Source organism: Caloenas nicobarica, chromosome 7 (assembly GCF_036013445.1).
Source record: "Caloenas nicobarica isolate bCalNic1 chromosome 7, bCalNic1.hap1, whole genome shotgun sequence".
Taxonomy (NCBI): domain Eukaryota; kingdom Metazoa; phylum Chordata; class Aves; order Columbiformes; family Columbidae; genus Caloenas; species Caloenas nicobarica.
This window is the reverse complement of record NC_088251.1, coordinates 30472166-30490690: the sequence shown is the minus strand read 5'-3', so window position 1 is coordinate 30490690 and position 18525 is coordinate 30472166. Positions and strand designations below refer to the sequence as shown.

The following is an 18525-nucleotide window of genomic DNA, read 5'->3' as shown; positions in this document are numbered from 1 at the left end:
AACAGAAATGTGTTTTGAGTGAATGCTCTGAAAGGGGAAAATAAAAAGCATAATAATATTTTTCTGCATTTAGTTCCGACTGATCACCCAGGCTGAATTTGGGAAATTTTTATTAATCAGCTACAGATCTAGGAATTCATCTGCTGACAGCACCACCAGTATCATTTTGAAAGTGTCACCTGTCCAAAAAGGAAGAATAAGGTCAACTGCTGTCTAAAAGTTTGGACCAACATTCAAGTGATGTGGATAACATATCTCAACATGGCTCAGACCTCTACAAGTCCCTTAGCACTCTAACTTTCTAAGGCTTCTCACCACTGATGGAATTTGCCCACTTCCAAATCTTTTTATCACTTCTGCAGGAATTACAAGACCTTTTCTTCCTACTTCACTTCTCCCTCCTCCTTCAATGTGGAGGGTTTCTTCTGACAAGTAGTATCATAATTGGGAAGAATTTAACCAAATACTTTACACATCTGCAATTGCTCTAGCAGTTTGTCTGTGCTTACTGCCTCCAACTTTTCCAAACCAAGATCTTTTCTGTGGATTGGAAAGAGAAAATATCCAAAGGCATCCTTTTCTGGATATTAAATGGGGTTTAGTTTTATTTTTCAATTAAATCTAACAAGAATATCAGCTGCCTTCTAACTACCGCACACTTTATCTCCCTATGGATTTGAAATCTGTATAATACTCTATTTGTATAGCTTCATCCTATTTATTTCAGATTTCTTACTGAAAAACAATTTTCACCAATAATAAACTGGTCCCTGAATTTTTTTTTTTAATGCATTTATGGTTAGCATTGTACACCAGAAGCAAAATAAAGCTAATGATGATTTTTCAAAAGCTCTGGTTATCAAGCTCAGGTTCGTACAAGAAGATCAACTGGCTTACTACATTCTATCAATAAAAAAGCACCTTTGATTTTGGCAAGAGCCACTACAAATACAAGTTACCTTTCTGCTATCCACCCTGCAATGTTGCAGAAAAGATTATATGGTTGATTTTTTCGTTTGTTTTTAAACGGAATAACTATTAATAACAGCAGAAGCTTTTCTTAATGATAAAGAAATGAGCACCTATTCAAACTTAGAGCCCAGGTACCCTGCATAGCATTAAACTATATGTTGAATCATGCAATAAAGAAATACAGTCACACTCTTCGCAGTTCCCGTGAACACACACACATACACTGGAAACTCTGCTAGTACATCTACCAGGACACTCAAGAATATGATTCTTCCCTACTTTACAAAGCTTAATTCTGGAAACCGTACCGTAGTTCACAGAAAAATGCAATGAAAGAATGCATGACGCTGTTATTTTGCAAAATAATGTATTGCTTTATTAGAAAGAACTCCTCCTTTCTTTAAGTGTCCTGCCATGACAAATATCCCCGAGTTGGTACTTTTCTCCCCCATAGCACATTCCTTTCCTACAGAGTACCTGATAATTTAGACAGTAAGGAACTAATGTAATGAAATTTCCACCAGTTCTCCCCACTATTCCCATGCTTCCAGCTTGAGAATTTAGAAGTCAATATTATTTGAATTTCAGCATCCGTTATTCCATATGGTGAAGCATGTGGTATTTCTAAGACTAAAAATTCAGGGTAATAAGAAGTCATTTTATGTTAATAACAAATATCCCTTTATATCTGATCTGATGCAAGTTAATCTGAATCAATGAGAGTCAATTCAATGGAAAAGCAACAGATGAAAACGGTAATCAAGTAGAAGCTATAACCTTTAGTGTTCAGACTTAATTTTTACACATTGTAATTAAACCTATTTTTAAATCACTGAGACTGCCAGCAGTTCGTTACTAGGCATGTTTCTATCAAAACTACATACAATACCAAGATACTTCTCCATTTCAAATGATTGATATCAAGAAATATGATGCTAGGTTCATCCTTGGCTAAGTCAAACCACTGAGGCTACCCCAAGGGTGGATTTGGCTGACAGCATCTAGTCAAACGCAATCACTCTAGCTTGCCCAGTAGTAGAAAGAGAAGGATGGAGTTCCATGCTGATTGGAAATCAAATATGAGTCACAGTTCCCAGAAATTTCATGTTTGTCAGCAAAGGTATTAAGTGATTCAATGAGAAGTACATGCAGTGACTATTTTTACGAACTGCCACTGCCATACCGCTAGTAAAAAAAGATACGTGGAAAGACCTAGAACAGAAGGTGCAGACCAGAAAATTCTCAGTGGTGTTCATAACACAGCTGTGTTTGTCTTTCCAAACTGAGATCTGAAAATATTTAGCAGACTTATATAATGTGAGTAGGAAAATTGAAGAATAAAAAAACAATAGCAGAACCAGGTCTGAAGACAGAGAGATGACGAGAGGGAAGAAAGTAACCAAGGAAGTTGTTCCTGTTCATTATTATCATATTTAGATCATTAACTATTTCCCAATACTCAATGTAATTTCTACTGCAGAAGATTAAATTGCATTTCCTTTATCTTTCTAGAGTGAACATGTGATCATATTCTTCTTTTAATTATATCTGTTCTTCTGCTATACCTTTGCTCTGTCTGCTGAATTTCGTAGGAGATAAAACTAATTCTTTCCACCTTTCCTCATGGGTCATATTTTACTGAGCTTTCAGCATACTAGGTGCTGTCCTCTGGATTTTCAAAATTGTTCTGCACTTTCTTGTTTTGTTTTAAAGTGTCTTGCCCAAAACTTGCAATACTGTTCCAACGAGGCCAAACTGATGTCAAGCAGAGCAAAATTATTGCCTCCCTTATCTTACAAAGAATGGTTCCAGTAACATATCTGAGGACTAGGTTTCCTTGTTTTGCAAGATCACAACAATATTGCTCAATATTCTGTTTGTTATCCACAAGGATTCTAAGTTGCTGCTGCAGATGATCACCAGATATGTGTCATTTTGTAGCCACACGCAAAATACTCTCCATATGGAATCTCATTTGGTGGAATGCCTCAGATTTATCTAAATAAACTGGAACTATCACAATGTTTTTAACAGTCTGGTTAAAATTAATAGTTTCTAGAAAGCCAGCATGAAGTCAGTAAAAACATTAAAATTTTATTTCTCCATTAAGTAATCACCTTACTCTTTCCTTTATCTTCGGCTATGTCTAAACTTCTATTGTTGCTATTTATGACCCCTGGTATGAGTCATTTTGCACCTCAGTCTCATTTTACAATAATTTACTTCATTACTCCTTTACACTCCTCCTCAGCCCTTTTTTCACCACTTTTTCTTTAGAATTCCTGTCCGATTTCAAGATCTTCAAAGATACCCAATTGGAACCATAACGATACCTTATTACACTTTCATCTTCACAGAACTCCACAGTTCTTTTGCCATTCTTTACTCATCATATTATCTTTCCAAAAGCACTACAAGTTCCCTAAACTTGTGAAGTTGGACATTCTTTTTGCTGATGTCCGTTATCCCAGTTCTCCTTTTCTCACTTCTTCCTCTTCTTCAAACAGTGCATGCCACCATCTCACCATTAATTTCACACCAATTATCTTCCAACTTCCTTAGCCCGTTCTTGCTTAGCCATAATGAAATCTTAACTGACATCTGTCTGAACTTTTTAAACACATAGGGATAACATTGTCAATCACAGGAAATGGTGAAGACTTGTCTGTGTCCCAACAATACATTTTCAACTACCAGGGAAATTAAAATCATCCATTATTTCAATTTCCTGTCTTTGGGGTATTTTTGTCAAAAATGCACTTTCAAAAAGTCTTCCTCAGTGCACTTCTATGCCACTACTCAACAAGTTTGAACCTCACCCCTCCTTAGCTTCAGAGTAAGTACATACAATTCGGACATGCAACACTACATTGTCCTCTCTTCACCCCTACCTGTCCTTCGCAAAAAATTATCTCCTATCTCAACCAGTAATCTTGTGCTTTGTCTTACCATGTCCTACAATCTTCAATTAAACATCTGAAAAGTGATGAAAGTTTGTTGGAAAAATGAATTAAAGGAAAGATGTGATAATGGTGAAACAACTCTTTTGAGTTATCAGTCAAATTCAGTACCCATTCCCTTTCCATGAAGAGTAGTTGACTGCTTTGTGTACTTCACTGATTTAAATGTAAAAATATTGAATGTTTAGAAACTTGGAAATAGAATTAAGTACATTGATATGAATAAAAACAATACCGTGTTTAATTTGAATATTTTTTGTCCAAATTCCAGTTTTACAGAATTTTTTAAAATCTTTTCTCTCCCATTGAAATGGAGAAAATTTCAAAACCATGAAGTGTCCCACAAAAAGGAAAATATAGTTTCTAGTGCTGTTTATACTCCCAGACATACTGCTGCTGCTAACAAAAAAGCAGACACAGACTCCTAGAGCATTGCTCCTAGTACAACTACATACAAATTCAGTTTCAAGTATTGCTCTTGTGCCTCTCTCACAGACATTTGCCCTGGGCAATGCACAGCATTTTCTCTGAGCAGGCAGAAAAAGAGAAGGGGAGAATGAAAAATGTCAGGAGGAACCAACAGAGATGCTTGATGTCAGGCACCAAAGACAAAGAAATGTAAGACAAAAATAAAAATAAGGAAGAAAAACAGGGAAAAAAGAGACAGGAGATAAACACCCAAAAGTGAGGGGTGGGGGTAGCATATACAACTGTGCCAGTCATGCCATAACAACTAGCACACATCTATCAAAGCTGGTAGGTCATTTCATCAACACTTAAAGGCATAAACAGCAAAGATACAAGCAAAATACCAGATACGTTCTAATAGGTCTTGTTTAAGTTCAAAATTGCTGGTTGTTGGCAACTCCCAACACAGTCCATGGTAATAAATTGGTTTGGACTATTCCAGAGACAAAGCTAAGCATGGACTAGTCATCGTTTTGAAGAGTTGTTTGCTGTTGCAAGGATTTATACAGAAATCACATATGTTCTTGCTTTTAAAAATCTACTTGGCATGTTTAACCCAGAATTCAGATAGAAGAGTTACCTAAATGAATGCAAGGAAAGATTTAGTATATCTAGATGAATAAAAGTGAAGATGATGAAATATACATCTAAAAGGGGAAGGGTGGTTAGAAATACATTTCTTTTTTTCCCCTCAAACCTTCACTATTTTTGACAGCTCTGCAAGTTTGAAACATAAAATGTCTGAAATTAGAAAAGTAGACATACTTACAAATGTATATTTTTAAAACAGTAAGGTTTTATGACTTTGGCTTCAAAGAGGACATACGAGGGCACGATTGCCTGCAAAGACCTATCCCTGTGTATTCTCTTATTCTGAAAGACTTGCCATGTAATGTTTCAGCCTTCCGACCCCATACAGTGAATCCACCTCCCAATTCACTAGCCTTTTTCTAAAGATGGCTGAGTCCTTTTACACTACCAATAGCATCCAAACTGAACAGATACCTTAGCACAGAGACTTGGGTTATCGGAAGCAAGCAAATGCAGGACCTTGAGAGACAGTATAGCTCTGTACTTTAAGATCAACTCTTATATTCCACATTTGTTCATTTGCTGTGTAGTAGGATTAACAAAAATAGTTTTACTTAGCTCATCACAAGCTTGGTGGTGTTGCTTGCCTAACAAAATTAAAGTGACAAAATCTGTTCAAACTCCAAAACTTAGCTCCTATCCTGCAGTATGGGACAGAAGCAAAAGGAAAATAAAAACCAAAATAAAACAAAACGACCCAAACGTTTATTGGATGTCAATACAGAGAGAGTAAAGTAGGTTAAATTCCAGTAAGACAATAATATCGTACTCTACAGTCATTCTTACTATAGCAAGATAAGTCCAAGGTTCAGATCCTCATTGGCTTGACAAGAGGTGGGACACAGGGCAGATCGTGAGAAGGTGCTCAAGATCAGTGGACCACAGTAGTCTAACCTGTACCAGGCCCTTAAATGTTTCCCTGAAGTGAGAAAGACCTTAAGAGCCTGTTTACAATCCAACACTCTTCATTCAAGGAATGTCAATGGAAATAATTGTCACTGTGTTCTTTTCTGACTACTGCCCCTTCAGGCCTGTTAGTGCTGTACCTCTCTTTCCTTGCAAATGGGACCATTAGATCACAGAGACCACAGGGTGAACAGAAAAGTGTAGGATACTCAGTCTCCCTGGGAGAAAAAAAGGACTGGCTAAGTATTTGGTCCACTTACAGAATGGACTACATCTCTCTTGCTACTCATGTGGAACTACATGAAAAAGAGCTGATTTGACTGTCAGGAATTAAAAATTAATTGTATTCTGCAAATCACAGCACCAATGAACATCCAGTCAAGGAATAACATTTTCCATCAAGTACCCATGCAGTTCTCACTGTTACCAAATGGAAACATGCACAAGGAAACCATAATCAGTCTGTTCTCTTGCTAGCATGGGGGTACACACACTATTAAGTGAAAAGCAAGCCCTAAGGAACCTCCATCTTTCTACAGATACATCCATGTGCATGCTTAATGTATCTTCTTTTCACAGTACCTTTAAGCACACAAAGACCAACACCTTTCTGTTAAAAAAGGATAATCAAGACATTTCCTCCTCTCTTTACCTGCAAAGTGTTCTTCAAAATTTCATTACTTTGAAAAGTTTCTGTAATTGTCTGTTTGAATTTAATTGCATTTTGAGATATTTATAAGTATGCGCACTACTATTTATCACTAAAAGTTATACTTTAGATTTACATTTTCGTAGCATAGCTTCCCTACCCAGCACCTAACCATAAAAGAGAAAAAATAAAAGTTCAGCAAATAAAAGCAGAATTGACACCCTGTGTGATGTGTTTGAGTGCCAAAGGTTTATTTGTGATGTTACAGATTCAGGCTTCATGAAGAGAGTTTTAACATCTGAACAGTAACAGCAGCAATAACAAATTCACAAACACTCCCTCTCTATAAATGCTTAGGGAAATATCCACTGTATTATCTTTACGTGAATATAAACACTGACTCCCTGGGCATCTGGCTGATATTTTGTAGTGGGCCATTACTGCAGCTGACAAATCAGGAGGCACTTAAATGTAACAAGGACTAGAAAGAATTTAGAAAGCCTTTATAAGCAGAGATTTCGCACACTTTCACTAACCCCTATTTAAATACAGAGCCTTTCTAATGCCACACAATACAATTTATAGTTACTATTAAAAGTAGCCTATCCAAAATTATTAGCTAGGTGCAATGAAAGAAATGAGAAATTAACAAAGGACTTGGTTATTAAATTAGAGGCTATACATTTATAATATAAAAGTAAAACAGTAAGCAAGGTTCTTTTTAACTTAGATATTTTACTATCTTTTAAGGAATCATTATTAAAACCAGAAATATATTCAATAGTGCCATTTATCCTGAACAATCAGTAATTTATAAATTATTACATGTGGTACAATTTTTCAGGCTTTCTATTGCTTTTTAAATATGAGTCTCCACTGATTCCTATCAGGGCACCATGGTACTAAGGTAAAATAAATAACCATAGTACCAGGACAGGATACCATTTCCTGCAGAGAGGAAATATCACATTTAAATCTCTGCTGTTCTGGAACTTGGCCAAAACAGTAACACAATTCTGCACCAGAGAAAACCTGTATGTCATGTAAATGCATATTTGCACAAGCTAAGTCTGCAACTGGTCTCAGCACTCCTTTCTTTCCTAGTATCTGAGCGTGGGCTTTCACAGCAGAGAAGGGTGAGATTCTGGCAGGTACAGATGCACATATTTGAGGTTTCTTTTGAGATATTCTCCGTTTCCTAAATAGCCAATGAAATGGGGTCAGCATGAAGGTAAAAATAAAGTCTCCCAGCTGCTGCAAGGTATACTGGAAGCTTTATTTTGACCTTTGGTATTCAACCTATGCCAATTCAACTGAGACAGGCAAGCAATGACACCACAGAGTTTGTATCTTGTACCATTCAAAACACAAATATGCTAAGTGTATGTTCAGTTTGGTGTGTCAAAACATATACAAAAAAGGTGGTGATGAGTGAATGTACAAAGCTCTGTTGCCTCTTTTGACTTTCTTACCTCATTTACATAGACCCAGTGACTATCCTTTGATGCAAGGTTGGTTTCCACAGCCTACAAAAAATAAAAAGAAATACAATAATAAAAATAAATATAACATGTGAAACATATTCCAGACAGAACTTACATAAAAAGGTACTATAAAGCTCATTTTGATTGCTTTCATTGCTATTGGCATTGTTTTAGTATAGTTCTTTTCATCTCTTTCACTGCTGCTTCATGGAATGGTATCTTATTGGTGGTAGTCACTTTTTTCTGACTTCAGTATTTAAAGTACCCTGTACCCTGAAGATTTTCTGTAGATGTACCACAAAAGCATATTGGTGCAGGACGGTACATCAACATGATAAGGTACCCTATGATGAACAACTGCACACAGAACATGCCGTTCATGGCATTTAATTTTGTATGATATATCTAATGCATCCAAGTAGTCTGGGTTTCCTGTCAATATGCCTCCCAAAATATAATGTCTCTGCCTCATTACACCTCTGATAGTTTAAGTGTTAGCTAACCTATTTAATGAAAAACACCACTCTGAAGTTCATATGAGTCATCCTTTATATTTATATAAGACCCAAGAGAAAGTTATGATTCGCATGAACACTTTTTTGGCTTCCTGGTGTGGACTTGGCTAATCACTACATATTATAAGAAACAGCCTATCTCACTGGACAGCTCCTGTACACATATAATCCTCAATGTTCACTAAGATGCTAAAATTAGGGAAGACTGCTAGCACAAACAGCGCTTCTAGTACTGAGGACTTCAGTGGAAGGATTGGGCAACATACATAGAGGTTTCTAACTGCCCCCTTTGTTTGACATAGATAAGCTCACTTCGAGATTCTTTATAGTCTAATAAAGCAATATCAAGCATCAAGAGGTGTACACTACCGTGATAATGATATTGCTAATGTCTTGCTCAACACATGGTTAAACAACTATTGTGGATTCACCTCACCTAATAAAACAGGACAGTCCCAGTGCACACATGTATTTCAGGAAGCAGCTCATTACACAAAGTTTTCAATGTCTCTGCCTTCAGCCACTTCTGTGCCAATATGACCTCATTCATTGAACAGATATTCTTATCTCTGTGTTATAAATGGCCCTATGAATCACTAAAATGAACCTGGTTAAAAAAACAAATACAAATTAACATAATGCTTCCAGTTACTTCTTTTTAACCTGGAAAATTTCTGCACCCTGTTCATTGTGTCTGGCCTCAAAAACAATTGCACCTGTACAGAGAGGCTCTGTAGACTGAGGCATTGGGCTGAGCAGGAACATCATCAACCACCTTCCCCTCCGGAACACATTTGCATAATAAGCCTCTCAGATATTTAGCGTCAGATGGGATGAATCATCTTCTCTCATGACACTGACTATAGATGACTCGCTTAGAATAAACGCCCACGACTTATAAGGCTGCAGTGAAATGACAAGATATCCATCCTTAATATAGGCAAAGGGAGTACTGTTACCTGATCCTAGCCAAAAAAACAAATCAAAGACTGGCTAAGCAGCCAACAGCAACATTTTTAACATGACTCTTGGTTTATAATGTAAAAAAAAAAAAAAAAAAGTATCAATTATTTGCTTTAAAATTTTACTCATTTGTGCAGCCTCCACAGACCTAAAAGAAAACTGTGGGCACCACACACACCTCAATCTATTTCTCATGTCCACAAGGTGAAATACTCCTTTAAAGAGACAAAAATCCCAAAAGAGAAACCACAAAGCAGTCAAAAGAGAAAAATCAACACAGACAAGGTGCAGTATTTCTCATCAGCAGCAGCAGCAGCATTATGGGAAATTAACTGCCCCTGGTGTCAAAGCAGATGAGAACCACTGGAAACAACACTTCTGACAAGATAATCCTCTCCTAAGCATGCAGTGAAAAATTGTCTCCCTTGATAACTGTCTTCCTTGCGTTTCCTTTAAGCTGGCAGGAACATTAAACTGACCAGTTAATTGAGGAACTGCAGCTATTAGGAAAGCTAGCAGTAATGAAAGGGAGGGCAAAAACTTGTAGATTTTCAACTTATTCACCCCCCTGACATATTCAGGCAAAGCCAAAATAGCCAGGTGCTGTAACATATAGAGGAAAAGCAAAGTGCTGCCAACATTAGCAAAGCAGAACTAAATAATGCTCAGGTGCAGAGTTATTGCATTGGCTACATTTTGTGATTTATCCACCACAGTGAGCAATTTGTATGAATAAATGTTAAGTCTAGGGAGCTGCAAGAGCCAGAGAATTTGACATGAATTATTGTAACTCATTCTTGTGGGTTCACATATCTGGGCCAAAGTTTTTAAAATAAGATGCCTAAATTTAGGTTGCTAAGAGTTTATCTTTAGTCATCAGAGTGCTAGACCATTCAGCACCTCCTACAGAAGTCAACGGCTCTGCACTCTAAGAGCCAGAAATGTATTTAGAAACATAACTGTGAGTAGGCAAGCTTAAATATCTATTAACGTCTGCTGTTTAGAGCTGTAACACACAGCATGAAGCATTATTCTAAACTCAGACATGCTGAGAAGCAGCAGAAATTTCTTGCATTTTGAGCTTCAGATTTTGCACCATATTTACAGACTTACTGTCCTAAAGAATCCTAAAATGAACCATTGAAAGACACATCTGAAAGGTTTCAACCTTCTGATAGCACTGGTGTATTGTAGGTGTATCACTGGAGGCTCATGGAAGTTAAGCAGTGTGAAGAACAAGGTCTTGTGACATTGATATGATATCATAAGAAAATTTATTCAGAATTTTCAGAATAAGAAAGAAATTACGTATTTGTATCTTATGAATTTTTTTCTTCTTTAAAGAGGAAAAAGTATCAGCACTTGGAAGATTATAGTCACCCATTGTAATTAGTTTTTAATTATTGAAGCTGTTCAAGATCTTGCCATTTGTTAAAGCTTGTGCCTCCATCCATTCAAAAAGAAAAAAAATCATTTATGAAATATCCTGAAGGATTTATTACAGCCTATTTCATAAATGCACCCTATATTAAAGAAAGTAGGCTAGGAATTTATGTGATCACTGTGGCTGAGGAAAAACTCTGCCATCTTCGGGGCAGGATTCATGTGCTGAAATATGTTATGGGTTTTTTCGTGAAAAAATTATTAATATAGGTGCAAAATATCCTAGTTCTTTACATACTTTATATGTACATAGGGTCTAGTTGACACTTGGAAGTAATGCCTCACAATATTTCTATCAAATCGAAAATCTGCTTTTGAGATCAACAATGCACTGGAAACTGAAGAACATTCATCTTTCCTTTATTTTCTCTTAGACTAAAAAATACCTCCTACAAAAGAGGGATTTTTGAGACTGTCCTTCTTCCTCCTCCATTACATTTCAACAGGCAAATGTTAAAATGCAGAACCCAAACTAGGGAATTACAAATCACTCAGTGGTCCACTACTAATGACAACATATAAATGATATTATCAGAATCATGCCAGACTAGGAAGTAGGGAAGAGAAACAGTGAATGTAGAAAACTGTTTATAATTTCTCAGTAGAAAGCATTATCAATAAAAATGAAATAGGGAGACACTGAAAATCAAAATACGAGTATTAAGATTTCAAACTTCATACCAACCATGATAAAAGAAAAGAATAAGATGCTTCATGAAAAATGATCAAAGATATTTTCATGCATAGGGCTTTGTTTACTTTTAAATGTATAACTCAAAATAATTTACTGCCAATAATGCATGACAACATTATTTTATGGGAATACAGCGAAGTACAAGTATTTAGGTTGCCTTTATGAATAAGTAACTTGGTTCATTATTTTATCTAATGGCAGCTGCAGGATTAAAAGAAGTTAGGAATGTAAGCAATAAATACTGTTATGTTCAGAAATAAAGTAATTCTGCAGGGAAAGAAAAAAAAACAGGAGAAAAAAAAAAAGAGAGTGCAGAAAGAATCCTTTCCTGACCTTCCCAAAAAACTGGAAAACAAAAATATTTCCAAATCTTTAATGGATGGATAGTAATAGGGAACACTCTTTTCCACAACACTGCTGCCAGGGTCAGTCCCTTGGCATTAACAGTCTAAAGCAGGATGTGGAGAAAGGAATGCATGGATGAATGGCCACGCAACTTAGGGAGATGCTGGTGGATGTTCAAACAGGCACAGGTAGACTCTGGTTCAGCACCAGCAGGATGTGCTGAAGAGTTTGGGCTTACATACATCTACATTATAGCTAAAAACCTGTTGTACGCTTACTGTGTACCCAAGGGGACAGGCAGGAGGAATGTCTGGAAGCCCCGTAACCAACTCTGGGATCCCATAAGGAAATGCCTTGCAGATGGCGAACACAGATGGTCCTGTTGTGTCTACATTTTCAGAAACAAGAGCTGATACCCTGAAAACCACGATATAAAAGAACCACCAGAGTGTTTTGCTAGAATGGATATCAAAGTAGTAAAGGGTATTAACTTGCACATCGTTTTCCTTAATGGTGAGGATAAAGAGCATCATAGTATATAAAAAAAAAAAAAAAAAAAAAGGAAAGAACAGCTACACCTGCAACACAGTGAGGGCTCTGTGGAGGCACCGGCAGATAGATCCACAGCTCCGGGAACCAGGCTCCATTACAAACTCCTCCTACACAGCTGCCTTCCAGCTCGCAGCCCCACTGCGGAGCCCTGCCAGCCTGCCAGCCCCTCGGATGCTTACAGCAGAAAACCAGCCGCAGAGCGAGCTAGCCAGTGGGCGACTGCAGGTGCCTGCAGGACACCCCAGTTCTTTTTAGAGACCAGGATGATGGCAGATGAGGTTAGGAAATACTCAAGGTCAGCTTTACTACTACGAAATGAGTGAAAGAAAAATAGATACAAATTAATCATGGGCAAATATCCAAAATCTCTGGTTCTTCTGAGTTCATTTGTCATCCTTCCCTTCATATTTCTAAAGCAACCAGCACGACAATGACAGATAAACCTCTTTTTTCTCTTTCTTTTTTTCATAATTATTTAACTATTATAATTCATAAGGAAGGTATAAGTAAAGAAGTGGTTGGGGAAGTAATCAGGTCTAAATGTCAGCTTTTTGCAAATCTTTCATAAGGGATCAGTCTCAGCCCTCACATTTGATTACCTGCTCACTTGACATTTACCACTGGACAGGTTCCAAAACAAAACTGTTTCCAGCTCTTATTGTCCCAAGCAAGGTTGTAGCCAGTGACCTGCTTCCAAAAGCAGCTTTTTTTATTTCCCTTCACATCCTTGAAGAAATTATTGTACTACTGTGTTTTTCTTCCCACCATAAAAAAGAAGAAAAATTCTTCAGAACCATTTTGAAATCTATAATTGTAAAATAGCAATGGAAAAAAAAAAGAAAAAAGAAAAGTCACTACCTTCTATAGAATTTTGTAAGCCTGGGTGAAACCTAGCTCCAGCTGCTGACTTTCAACGCAGGAGATGAACTTATGTTTTTAAAAGTGGCTTTGTTCTCGATTTAAGTGTCCAGAAAGACATCTTAGGAATGAGGGAACCAGATTAGATCCCAACGAGGAGATACAGACCAAGTTTCCAATGCAGTACATCTGACAGTAGTTAATTGGATAGATTCAAAGTGCACCTGTTTATCTGAGAAGATTTATGTATGTCTTAGATACAAATAAATTAATACGGGAGATATGAAAAAGTCAATTATGGTAGAGCAGATGGGTTCAGTCTATGTCCCCTAGACACCCAAGTTATATTTAGAAACTTCTTCAATTAAAATAGTGCAGTTTATGTACAGAAGTGGCTTGCATAGGTAATAGAACTTCACAGAAAAACAATTCCTCTGTAGCAGTTACTGAGTGTCTTGCATTTCATTATAACCTTTCTTTATTTTGCATTTTAAATAAATATCTCTTGGCTAAGTATCTACAGAGGAGCATAAATCTTATAATGTTTAATAAATTAAAAATAAATAGAGAAAATAAGCATTACTAGCCACAATAAAATATATATAAAAATAATTTTTTAAAAACTTCTTATAATACTTATAGTGTACTAAGGAATACTCCAAACTGATATTGTTTCTAAAGCTTAATTGCTAATGGCACCATTAGTACAGGGATTAAAATGAAATTTTCCAGGCCACAGTACAACAATCCAACTCTACATGAAGAGTCACAAAACGAAGACATTTTGGACTAAGAATCTTGAAGACAAAAAATGCAGTTGCAGTAAACTGAATCAGGACTGTGAGTGTATCTTTCTCATCTATTACAGGTTAATTGAAATTTCTAAATGTCATTTCAAAGTGAACTATGAAATTCTTTCTCTAAATGGTAAAATGGGAATTTAAAGAGGTTGTATGACATACTTTTCCAGATCAGAAAATCCACTGAACGTGACCCTTTCTTACTGAACATCATTCTCGATGAAGAATTTGTACTTTTAAGAAAAAAGGGTTTGCCAGAAATTCTATATTCTTCCTTTTTTCTACCTAGCAATGTGTACATATACACTTTTTAAAAAACACTTAGCAGAGTCACTAAGTCCCTGGCTTTCAGTGATCACTGCCTCATGACAATGACACAGATGATTTCCCTACACTTACAACAGAAGCTGTCAATTCTGAATCTCAGTACATATGAGCTTTGTATAAGTGGTTAATGAACCACAAGCATAACATGCCTGTAACATCCACATTTCTTGATAATTCACTGTGTGTATTACTCCGTTCTTAGTCGACACTCCATAAACATATTACTAAAAAACCTCACTCACACAAAGCCTGATATTTCCTCATTACTCTTCTGCAGAACTGTATTGCTAAGAAAATCTATTCTTCCCTCATTGGTACTGATGAAGGAAGAGTAATTATTGAAAGGCTATCATGAGATTGCCTCAAGTAGTATAAGCCTATAAACCTGGCTTATTCAGCTTCAATTTCCCACAAAACATAGGCCAAATCGGCCATATATTATAGATCTCCATACTCTCCTAGTCAGATGTCTGATTATTAGTCTGGGATAGCTATCCAGTCTTCTTGTTCCCAACAGACCCTGTAATATTTATGGTCTCTGTCCAAATGATACAAGATGGTCCTTTCTTGACCTCGGTCTCAGTTCCTCCACAAGCTAAATAACTCAACCTAATCAAGACAAAACAAATAAATAAAATTTAAAAAAAAAAAAAAAAAAAAGGAAAAAAGAAAAAGAGGGAAAAAAAAAAAGAAGAAACATCCCAGAGCAAATTCTCTAATACTATCCACAACTGATTTCCATTTTCACTTGGTAAGATGCCATATCATGCAAACAGGAGTAAATATGACCCAAATCTTCACCAGCTTTTAGCACACACCTCTACAGTTGACAAGTGCTAATCAGAAGGTGTACATGACATTTGGTGCAATATGATGTGCTAATAACCCCAAAAGAAATATAGTAATAATATATTTTAAAGTTTGTACTGCAGTAGTTGCCTGTTACTTAAGTCATAGGTGATCAGAAAAAACTACACTGAAGGAAACCTAGATAAAAGTTTAATGTTAATCAAGAGAAACATTGGAGATGAAGAAATTTATAAGGAAGAGTGAGACAAAATGAACTATATACTGCAACTTCTTCTGGCTACAGAGCTGTAATGTTCTTGAGTAACTACTGTAATACATGTGACATTGCCTATTGTTTTAGCCTTACTCATTTCAATGCAATGCCTTGAGATTTCTGTTTAATCTTACTCCTGTTTTATAGGTAATGCTTATTATATTCAAGCTCTGTTGCCATTCGTTTTAATGCGTATTCCACAGAATGATGCATAAAAGTGAAGTACTGTATATGGAACTCTTCCAAAAGCGTTCAGGAAGAATTTACTTTTCAAAGCTCAAATGTCACATACTATTTATAAATATGGTAACTGTTGACCATTTAACTATGTGGCACGGTGGTGACACTGGATAATTGCACAGCTGTCAGAAAGTAACATTTCTGTAAAGACATGAATCTAATGTTAACTAAAGAACATAACCTTGCAGAAATCTTGTACTTAAAATTTTACCAAAGCCACACATTGAGTTGCCTTTGAAGACCCAATGAAATATTTGAAAATAACAACTAAATTTTGCTCAATTAGACATTGAATTTCTTTTTGAAGACAACAGGTCTGTACATCTCTATTCTATAAAAAAGTCTCAGCTTTTTAGAGAAAATTTTGTAATGCTTTGTTAAGAGCTGCACTCCTGGAAGAGCCAAACTCCAGAAAACAAACTAAAATTCAATAGAACTGGCCAGCCTTTGAATTTTGGGTTTTTTTGGTTGGTTTGCTTAGGTTTTCCTCCCGCCTTCCTTAAGAGAAGAAATCACCACTGAAATGATTTAGCAGTTTTTCTATTTGTTTGGAATGCCTACATGGGGTTGACTAGACATAGCTATGAAGGTTACAAATGCCTTTTCAGGTACAGACTCTGGGTAAATAAACCTATATTCAGCACGGATGATTGCTCTCTATTCTCATAACAAGCAGCCACTCCATGGTCAAGGTATGAGACATTTCAGTATATACCACCAGTCTCATGCACTGTGCTTTCTTAGTTCTACTCAGGAACCATCACTTAAGCTCCAACTTCAGCTTGCACTGGAAGTCCAATACAACTTTACAGAGTTTGCACAGAGTTTTCTAAAGTTTGATCTTTTTGTAAGTATGGTAAGTGTGTCATTAAAGAAAGATGCAAAGTTCTTAGCTTTCTAACATGCACACAACACCAAATAGTGAAAACAACTTATATATTCCTAATTTCCTCTTATAAAAGAAATCTGCTTTGTCTTGACAGTATGATATCTGAAGCTCCCAGAATCATGTATCACAAACTCTAAACTGAAAGAACCAGCTATAGGGTGAAGAGACCACTTTCATTTTCATGAACTTGTGGTTTTAATACTGATTCATTGCCTATGGGACAAAGTTGCCAATCACACTGCAAGGTTGTTATTTTACATAGGTTATGGGGTTTTAAACTGTAGGAGCTTGTAAAGGTATATCCGCATCAAAGGTTACCCTGTCCGTTATCCATCTTTTCATCTATTCACATACATGAAATCTCTTCTCTTAAATTCCTTGAAAATCCTGTCTGATTTTAAAGGAAAGATGACACTAGTCTTGCCTCAGCCTCAAACATAATCACTTTCAAACCAGTCCTTTTCTACCTGCAGCAGTCTTATTTTAAATTGCAAAATAAATACATAAATAAAGCAAAATCCCTACAGGTCTGAGGACCCTCTTGTCATTTATGCTGTATTTTACATGCACAAACAGTGCCCCAGGCTGTGTGAGCACTAAAGAACACCTTAAAGATCACCTTAACCATCTCAAACCACAAGACTCTCCCTGAGGAAAGAGTATTTGCTTTTCTTTATACTGCACGAGGCTACCTGGCTTCGGTGTACTTGCCAAGAGATAACTCAGGCTGCTCTAGCCTCCCTTGGAGAGCAGTAATGGTGGTAATGGAAGGGCTAACTCTGCATGGCCACAGCCCTAAATGGCTTTATGCAAACCCTTACAGGCCAAACAAAACTAAGCGGAGGCAACAAGCACCTAGCACAGTGTACAAATACATCAAAAAAAAGCCACCACAATGAGAAGCAGGCAAAGATAACTGTACTTTTTGTTCACGGATTTTCTTCCAAGTAGGTGTTCAAACATTCACCACGTGGGTCAAAACCAATCATGTTTTGCACCCACTCTTTCTCAAAGCTCGCAGAGATGCACTGGAGCCCCTGTGGTTATCTCATCACTGACGGTCTTTATCAGCTGGCAAATCTTTGGCAGCAAGAATGATATTAAAATATATATTACAGTAATGGGACATGAGCAGATTTGACTGGAAAACAGACTTATCCTAAATGCTTGCATGCAGTTATTCAGAAGTGTATGAAACAGTTACTAATTTAAAAATACGTATTTCATCCTTTGAAAGAATTTCCACTTCATCTAACTATACACAAGCTCACATAGTGTTTGCAAAGTTGCAAACAAATGGGGTTTTCAAAACAAACCTTCCTACGTTGTCTGGAGAAACAACATATCTTCTGACATTAGGGAAACCAGCATTCATTACATATTATACCCTGATTCTGTTCTTGAAACTGAATCATTTTTAGCAATTTAACTACTGTAATTTTCTTCCCATTGTTTCTAAGGTAGAATTTACACAAAACACAGATTTGTGTTAGAATTTCCACGTACCTGAGCTTCCATACAAAACCAAAAGAAATAAAAAGTGAAACTAATAGGTTTTTAATTTTAAAATCTGTGCATGTTTTATTGTGATATGCTACCCTTAGCACTGATTTTCATTATCCTATTCATGCAGGTATGAAAAAATTCACAAGGGAAACTTCCATTACATTTAGTTAAAGTAGCCTACACATCCCTGACAAAAAAATAAAGTACCCTGTATGGTATATCATTTATGCAGAATTATTTTTATAGAGGACCATGAGTCTATGTTTTAAGGCTCTTATGAACAGCTGAGGTGGGAAAAAA

At 36.5% G+C, this 18525-nt stretch overlaps 1 protein-coding gene across 1 annotated transcript in view; it reads right to left on the bottom strand.

Annotated features, from left to right (window-relative positions):
- GRID1 (glutamate ionotropic receptor delta type subunit 1) overlaps positions 1 to 18525 on the bottom strand; it is a 516801-nt gene that overhangs the window by 114072 nt on the left and 384204 nt on the right. Inside the window, exon 5 of the mRNA XM_065639013.1 lies at positions 8019 to 8072. Within this exon, the coding sequence (XP_065495085.1) occupies positions 8019 to 8072 (54 nt within the window). The remainder of the gene's footprint in view (positions 1 to 8018; positions 8073 to 18525) is intronic.